At 34.2% G+C, this 8,487-nt stretch overlaps 1 protein-coding gene across 2 annotated transcripts; it reads right to left on the reverse strand.

Annotated features, from left to right (window-relative positions):
• Positions 1-966: 966 nt before the first annotated feature.
• On the reverse strand, positions 967-7,154 carry LOC127659432 (CCR4-NOT transcription complex subunit 7-like). 2 transcript variants are annotated; one of them, XM_052149242.1, is made up of 7 exons: positions 7,002-7,154; positions 5,867-6,077; positions 5,267-5,460; positions 4,953-5,114; positions 4,655-4,799; positions 2,495-2,605; positions 969-2,053 (listed from the first exon to the last, which is right to left on the reverse strand). In XM_052149242.1, exons 2-7 carry the CDS (start codon positions 5,981-5,983, stop codon positions 1,922-1,924), a joined length of 861 nt encoding a protein of 286 aa, XP_052005202.1. In that variant the 5' UTR covers positions 5,984-6,077; positions 7,002-7,154; the 3' UTR covers positions 969-1,921. The 2 variants fall into 2 exon arrangements, with proteins under 2 accessions (XP_052005203.1, XP_052005202.1); XM_052149243.1 differs by lacking the exons at positions 5,867-6,077; positions 7,002-7,154 and having other exon boundaries at positions 967-2,053; positions 4,953-5,185; positions 5,267-5,398.
• Between the last annotated feature and the right edge of the window lie 1,333 nt (positions 7,155-8,487).

Below are 8,487 nucleotides of genomic sequence, written 5' to 3' on the forward strand. Positions count from 1 at the left end.
GAATGGTGAAATCATTACTTAATACAATATAATCAGGGTTGCGGAGCAACAGAATACATGTAACGGAATTATGCATTTAAAATACAAAATATAAGTAACTGTATTCCACTACAGATACATTGGTAATTACAATACAGTTACATTCAAAAAGTATTTTGATTACTTGATTACTTTGCATTTTATTGTCACGTTTCATTTAATATTTTGTTCTTTCAGATGGAAAACAATTATACATATAAATTATGTGATCCAAAGTGCAATTGAACAGCAGTGAAACACTTTCTTACGATGTGATATGAGCAAACAGAGAAGTATGGAGCAGAAATAGAAATAAACCTTGTGTAAATTGTCATCTTTACGCAAAGCTAAAATGCTATTTCTAGCCATTTTACATTCACGTGTTACCATGTACGATCATATTTTTTTATCAAGAAAATTCATGTTGGATCATAATTTCTTTTTTCTAGTAAGACCAAAAATCTTATTCTTGATAATCATTTTTGTTTTCCTGTAAAAATATGAATTTGATTAATATTGTTTTAGAAACAACACTGCATAAAATATTTAGGTTTTTCAGAGAATGTATTTTTAACGTGTATTTTGTCTTACTGTTCTGGCAGAGTTTTTATAGTCAAAACAAGTGAAAAAAAATCTATAAAGTGCTGAAGAAGTAATCCAAAGTATTTAGAATATGTTACCGACCTTGAGTAATCTAACAAATAACATTTTACAGCATGTAATCTCCCAACCCTGAACATAAGTTTGAACAAACTTTGGATATGTTAAGAATATCTGGAAGCTTTTATTTCCAAATATTCTAAAAACAGTCACTCTTTATATTGCATAAAACCAGTGTGGACACCGTACACATTAAGATAATAGACAAGTGGATGTGGGGGAATTAAGAGCGATCATAATCATCATTCACCAAATCAGACATTCAACAAAAAAGACGAGCTGTGTTCAAGCAATTAAATTGTCTATAAAAGATCAGATTAGTTAACACAGTATTTATTCAAATGTTTTTTCAGTACATGTAGCAGATTTAGGCAACACAGAATTGTAAAGCATTACAATACAAAACAGAAAAGTAAAGGAGAAAAACCCAAACAGGCGAAATGTGCAGCATTCAAAAACCACCACTGCAAGTAAAACTAGTTCCACTGATACAGAGTACTTGAGTTGGCCAAGAGTTTTTAAGAGCCATTATTTCTTAAATGAATAAAAGGCTTTGAATGTTTTAATACTAAAATACTACAAAACCTCTTTTTAAAATGAAAATGGAAAGACAATCTTGACACAGAATTATGAGGTGACTTCAGATCACTTAAATAGTGGCAGTTACGTCATCACTCTAAATTGACTTTTGTGGTAAAAATCTGTGCTAACCCAACATATAGGGTAAAATCAGTGTGGGGCTTTTTACAATTAAGTGCCTGTATTTACCTGGTAGTCTGTGAGATCCTCCATCTGCCTTAAGTTATTGCCAATTGTGTACAATCAGTACTACTATGATCAGGGAATGACAGTTCCTGTAAATGACTGGTATACTCCATTTGCTAAATTAGTCATTGAACTATGCAACAGTACATGAGAAAAAACGAATACAATAAATTAACGATAAAAAAAGAACATAAAATGTACCTTAATATTAAAGGTTGAGCTGTGGGGAAATAACTAAAACACCAAATGGTTCCTCTTCTTTAACCATAAAAAGATGAACATTGTGTGAAAAAATTTAACCCAGAGAAGGCAAAAAAGGGAACAGGTTTTTTCTTCTTCTGTTGAATGGGAGCTTTAAAGTGCTATCAAATATCTCATGAAAACAACAACAACAACAACAACAACAACAAAACAACTTAAAAACCTATGTTTTAAGCCCTGTATATGAGGTTCTTTACAGTGAGAGATTATTTTTGTGTCATGATTGCTGCTTGTTGGCCTCCTCTTCATAGGCATTTCCTGTGCCATTCTGGACATAGGATGAGCCTGAACCCAGTCCATACAAGTGACCACAATACTTAGCATCATCTATGTGATCCTCAAAAAACATCTGCAATGAGAGAAGATAATAAAATACATTTCTGTCAGTATTATCTATAAATGCTGGGTACCAGTAATAAGCTCTGTATTTAAAGACTATGACAATGCTGAAAGGGAGCATATTGCCTGTAAGGTGATTTAACTAATTGAACTACATTGTAGTCCAATGCTGTTCTAACTTCTCTACAACATAGTATGTATAGTTTATTAACTCATTTCCACTCTATGCTCAAACTACAAAAAGTTTTTTTCCCCCAAAGAGACTATATATATATATATTTATATATATTATAAATAATAATAATAATAATATATTATAGATAGATAGATATCTAGATACATAATATATATATATATATATATATATATATATATATATATATATATATATATATATATATATATATATATATAAGGACATGCTTAGATGATTTCTCAGTTGACGGCATACCTCTCTCATCTTGAAGAATGCCATTCCTGTGAGTAATGAGTCTGACCCTGCCTGATGCTGAGGTCCAATCCTCTCCAGCTCAAGTTGCTCTGCTACCTCCTGCAGACCACCCTGAACATCACATAATGGAAATTTGAGACTGATTACACCTATTCACAATGAATAAACATGGTTTTCCAGACTGCTAAAATCTATGATATAGAGTCAATTCCAATCCCGTTTTTGTGCTCTTGAAGGACACTGTGAGAAGGGGATGCAATTCGAAGTGTCATTCCAAATGAAAGTGAGCAACTTGATCTCTTTAAGAAGGGCATATGCAATGTTCACTTCAAGGAAGTATTTTTGCTGTTTATGATCACATGATCCTGGGTGGCACCTCCTTGTCATTCATTTTGCAAAACCAAAGTAATTTATTGTAAAAGTAATCTGCTAATTAAACCCATTTTAACCCAAAGGAAAATATTCCTTATATATTTACAGTGGCAAGAAAAAATATGTGAACCATTTGGAAGTAGCTGGCTTTCTGCTTTAATTGGTCATAAAATCTCATCTACATCAAAGTCACAAGTATACACAAACGCAATGTGCTTAAGCTAGCAACATACAAACAATGATAATGTTTCATGTCTTTATTGAACACATCTCATTCAACATACACAGTGCTGTGGAAAAAGTAAGTGAACCCTTGGATTTAATAACTGGTCGATCCTGCTTTGGCAGAAATAACCTCATCAAAGCATTTCTGGTAGCTGTGGATAAGATCTGCAGTTCAGAAGAATTTTAGACCATTCTTCCTTACAGAACTGCATCAGCTCACCAATATTCTTAGGATGTCTGGTGTGAACGGCTCTTTTGAAGTCATTCCACAGCATCTCTATTGGGTTAAGGTCTGGGCTCTGAATGGGTGACTCTAACAGGTGGATTTTTTTTTTTTGAGCCATTCTGTAGTGGATTTACTTCAACGTTTACTTCAACTTCTACTGAGCTTCAGCTGGCACAGAGCCACTCTGACATTATTCCACAAAGCAGCCTCAAATCATGATTGTCCCTCCACCATACTTCATCATTGGGATGATGTTTTAACGTTGGTATGCAGTGCCCTTTTTATGCCAAAAGTAGTGCTGCATATTCTTTACAAAAAATTCAACCTTAAGTTTTATCAGTCCACAAAACATTTTCTTAGTAACATTGCGGAGTGTCAAGGTGGATTTTTGCAAACTTCAGGTGTGCCACAATGTTTTTGTTGCAAAGCAGCGGCTTCCTTCGTGGTGTCTGTTTTCCGTATAGTAGACTCATGAACAGAGATGTTAACCTGTTCCATTAGCTGTCACTCAAGAGTTATTTTTTATTTCATTGAGCATTCTGCGGTATGCCCTTTGAGTCATCTTGGCTGAACGGCCACTTCTAGGAAGAGTAGGCACTGTACCAAATTGTCTCCATTTATGACAGATGAATATCTAAGCTCTTCGAGATAACTTTGTCAACCTTTCCAGCTATGCAAAGCAACAATTCATGATCGTAGGTCTTCTGAGATCTCTCTTTTGCGAGGCATGGTCCATGTCAGCAGAAGTTTCTTGTGAAAAGCAAACTCAAAATGAGTGCTATTTATAAGTAAAAGTAGCTCAAACTCACACCTCCAATTTTGTTTCATTAATTGGATGCCAGGAGTTTGCCAAATCTAATTTGCTTTTGTTGATGTCATTAACCTAGGGGTTCACATACCTTTTCCAACCAACACTGTGAATGTTTGAAGGATGTATTCAATATGTACAAGAACAATAAAATAATTTGTGCTTTATTAGTTAAAACAGATTGTGTTTGTTCATTATTGTAACTTAGATGAAGATCAAACCAGATTTTAAGACAAATTTATACATAAATGCAGGTAACTCCAAATGGTTAAAATAAGTTTTCTTGTCACTGTAAATATTTTCCTATTTGTTTCATGCTTGTCTCTGCTTTACATCTTGCCCAACAATACCCTTTAGATGTGCATATATTCACAGTGTAGCACAGTCTCTTGTATCTTATCACTTAATGAAACTTAGTGATGACAGTGGTCCAAAATCATCCACAATGATCAAATAAGAGATCAGTCTCTAATGACAACAACCTTATTCACAGTTCAAACATTAATTACATAAAAAAACACTTAAATACCTTCAGGTTCTTACAGCTCTTCATTAGGTATTTAACATCATAAATTATGGGAAAAAATAGCCGAAGAATCTCAAAGAAGTCGACCTCTTCCTCTGGCAATTTTGAGTTGGACAAAATTTTTATCAGGTACCCAAAGTCATAGCCACTGTTTAGAAGAGAGACAAAGTAAGTGGCTAATGGTTGTAAATAGATTTTGATGCAATACAAATTTGAAAACAATAGTTTTCCTCTAATAAGGAAGTGACGTGCATCACCACTAAAACACTTTATTAATTGCAGTGCTGTGCTGTAAAATTACCTATGGAATGAGAGCCACTTGACCCCCTCACAAAGCACCACACCTGAGGTCATAAGCAGCTCAGCAAAGTACAGTGTCTCAATACCCTCCTCCTCATGCTTCTTAAACTGGATACCTGACGAAGTGAGCAGCTCAATGGAATCCTGTGCATACATGTCTTCCCTGCAAAAGACAGTACTGTTGGTGTAATGTCCAGTTTTCATAAAGAATCACACTGATGGTTATGGATACACCTGAAGACAAGAAAAGTGATCTTGTCATATGTCTTCAACAATAAGTATGTAAACAAAAAGTGTACAAACTGTAATGCTTACGTGAGGTTAAATTTGAAGTTAAACTGCCATGTTGACGTCCCTGGTGGGTATACGCCCTGTTTGTTCATAAATGTAAGGCCAAGCTGGATGATCTTTAACAAGTCAACATTACACCGCAGCAGCTGGTACTGATAATCTGCATTGCTTCTAAACTCTCCGATTGGTCTTGCAACTACTCCTGGAAACTCTGTGTCCTACAAATCAGACAAAAAGCAATATTAGAGTTCAGGTTGCTTAGATATACACAATAAAAGATCTGAGGTGAAGGCAGTGACATCTGTCATTTGTATTACAAAATATACCAATAGAGCTGGAATTTCAAGTGAATTCAAAGCTTAAATAATGTCTTATTATATTTAATTCAGATTTTAAATCCACTTTGCACATTTTCATTATGGCTTTGCTCTTGCTTGGTTAACAAATGTGTACTCAATTGACAATGTTTGTATAAAGTATATTGTACATATATGTGATGAATTTAAAATTAAAAGCATTCATAGAGCATTCTGAACACAACCACACACACTTTACATTTTAGAGACACAGTAGGGATTTTCTGCGCCAGTGAACAGACTCGTACTGTTAGATCTTCAAACTCACCATTGCAATGTAGTTGTATTTTCGGATCACGTGTCGGATCCTCTTGAGCTCCTCATCCAGGTTGCTGGCCCAAACCTCACATATTCTTTGGCTATGATCCACAGTGGCTGCGGGCATAGTTCCACTCTCAGGTGCACGTCATCAAAGCTAAACAAACACTCCCCAGGGGATATTTTCATGAAATAATAAGATGCCTGTACCCTCTTTCTAACTGTAATAACAAAAAAATGACATCAGAATCAGGCTATCATGAGGCAGCTGATATACATTAGCATAAGAATCTTTTCTGTCTGATTGTTCTGTTTGCATTTTACTTTCTAGAGTGGTTAAATATTGAATTTGCACCTTTAACAATCTCCATATGTTCTCAGATATATGCACTGTCAGTATCTTTGTTTTGTGGGAATTCAACACCTGCCATAACCTGGCTGATTCTCTGAACTAAATCAATAATTGTCTGTTAACTGACTTGAACCTAGATAGCTGAGAGGGCAACATGATTATTCAGCAAAGCATAATAACTATTAACAGAGAGTGACTTTCTAGAATCTCCATATGCTATTTTCAGCTGTACTTAATAAACATAACTACTCATCTACCATTTTTTGCTTCATGACAGGATATAATTCAAACATAATCGGCCCACTAAAATCACTTGACAAACTGAGTGACTAAATATTACAAGTGCCATTTCCAAATAAGACAAAATGGTCGCGTGATAACTGGAGCAGCATTCAAAGAAAACAAGAAGGCAGATGAATGATCGTGTGCCAAAAATGCTTTTGAACACATATGCACATTTAAATGCCCTTATAATTCAATACATTCTGTTTCATTGTGGCTTTATGATCTTACGTTCACGAGTACTTTATTGCAAGTTATGACAGTTTAGCAGGACCAGCTAGCACAACTAAACACAGAAAACGTGCTGATAATGTATATACTCGGCTTTTGGGAGGTATGTCTACATAGTCCCTCTTGTAAGATGTGATTGGTAAATAAAGAATTGTAGCCTGGTGTCTGAGTGAATGTTTATTAGTGTATGTGGCTAGCGTGCTAGCAATTAGCCTAGCCAAAAAAGTTTGTCCTGTTATTATGATCAAAGTTGACTTTTCCTCTCAGAGTCAGGACTTACCTTTCCTCAAACAAAATAGTAACACTTAAAGCGTATACCGCTTCTGAAATGCACTGTCACCTTGTTTAGAAAGGATTGGGACCTTGCGTTTTACTTTTATATAGTTTTAATGGGCTTGCACCGATATCAACAACCAGCTGCTTGCCACCTCTCTGAAACAACAGCATCACAGTGCTTCAGCGTGACGTCACTACACCACGAGGCGAGACGTCTCAACTGCGTGTAGGCGCGCGCGCGCCCCCCCCAAAAAAGAATAAAATCCGCTTTCATAAATTATTACTTTATATATTTTTTTCAATAACTTTTTATATTTCCTTGCCACTTTCATCTGGTATCTGTTTTGTTTCTTTAATTAGTCTTGTTATCCACATCTACTGTGACTATTTATTTGTTTTATGCTGATTGTTATTATATTATTCTGTTAACGAAACAAAAATAAAAAAAGAATTAATCACTGGCTTTAGTTTAGTGGAGAAGTATAATATAATGCTCCTATAACTACTGTATGATAGACCCACCACCCACAAATATAATATAATATAATTTGGAGAATTGTGCATATTGGGGTTTTATTGGTCTTGAATAAGCAGAAATGTATGTTTGTTGTAATGCTGTCTTTATTTATTTATTTTGTATTTCTTGTATTTATCAACATTATAACATTTGTTACAGAGAGGTTATGACATCACACTACAAATGAGCAAGTACATTTTTACTGTATATTTTAAAAGTATAAGCCACAAGATATGCACAATATTTGTGTTAACATGATTTAATGTGATTAAAAAAAACTCTCTTACTAACCTTTTCTGTGCAAAGTTATAGCTAATTTTACAACTTTGTTGCCATTATGATGTAGTCAACAAAGCCTAAAAGTACTGTACAAATTACAACATAAAACAACTTTTAACAGAAGAATTAATGTATGTGCTTTTGTAAAATTATATCGTAACATTTCTTTCTTTAATCCCTCCAAAAATGGGACCCCATTCACTTTCATTGTAAGCCTCACTGTAATTTCGATTTTTCCTTTCCTTTTTTTTTCCAAAGAAAAGGATGGATGAGTCTAAACAATTTTTTTGTGGTAATTATGCCACAAATGCTGTCCTTTCAAATTAACTTGTAATGAATTAGGAATATGCCTTTAAATAAGCAAAGGTTACTTCTAAAGAATACCCAAAGAAATGAGAATATCATAATTTCACAACAAACAGTTGTACTTTTATTGAAGGTGGGGGAAAAAATAGGATTAGAGCATTTATTTTACATAAGTATTTAATGTTAGCATACAGTTAGATGTTAAATTTAAAGTCAGAAGTATTTAATGTTAGCATACAGTTAGACGTTAAAGTTAAAGTCAGAAGTATTTAATGTTAGCATACAGTTAGACGTTAAAGTTAATGTCAGAAGTTTACATACACCTTAGCCAAATACATTTAAACTCAGTTTTTCACAATTCCTGACATTTAATCGTAGAAAACATCCC

Source organism: Xyrauchen texanus, chromosome 19, assembly GCF_025860055.1.
Source record: "Xyrauchen texanus isolate HMW12.3.18 chromosome 19, RBS_HiC_50CHRs, whole genome shotgun sequence".
In the NCBI taxonomy this organism is placed as follows: domain Eukaryota; kingdom Metazoa; phylum Chordata; class Actinopteri; order Cypriniformes; family Catostomidae; genus Xyrauchen; species Xyrauchen texanus.

Coding starts and splice junctions, on each gene's coding strand:
- LOC127659432 (XM_052149242.1), bottom strand. CDS start 5,983: ATGCCCGCAGCCACTGTGGATCATAGCCAAAGAATATGTGAGGTTTGG. Junction 5,461..5,866: donor AATACAACTACATTGCAATG/GTGAGTTTGAAG, acceptor TCTGATTTGTAG/GACACAGAGTTTCCAGGAGT. Junction 2,054..2,494: donor CATTCTTCAAGATGAGAGAG/GTATGCCGTCAA, acceptor CTCTCATTGCAG/ATGTTTTTTGAGGATCACAT.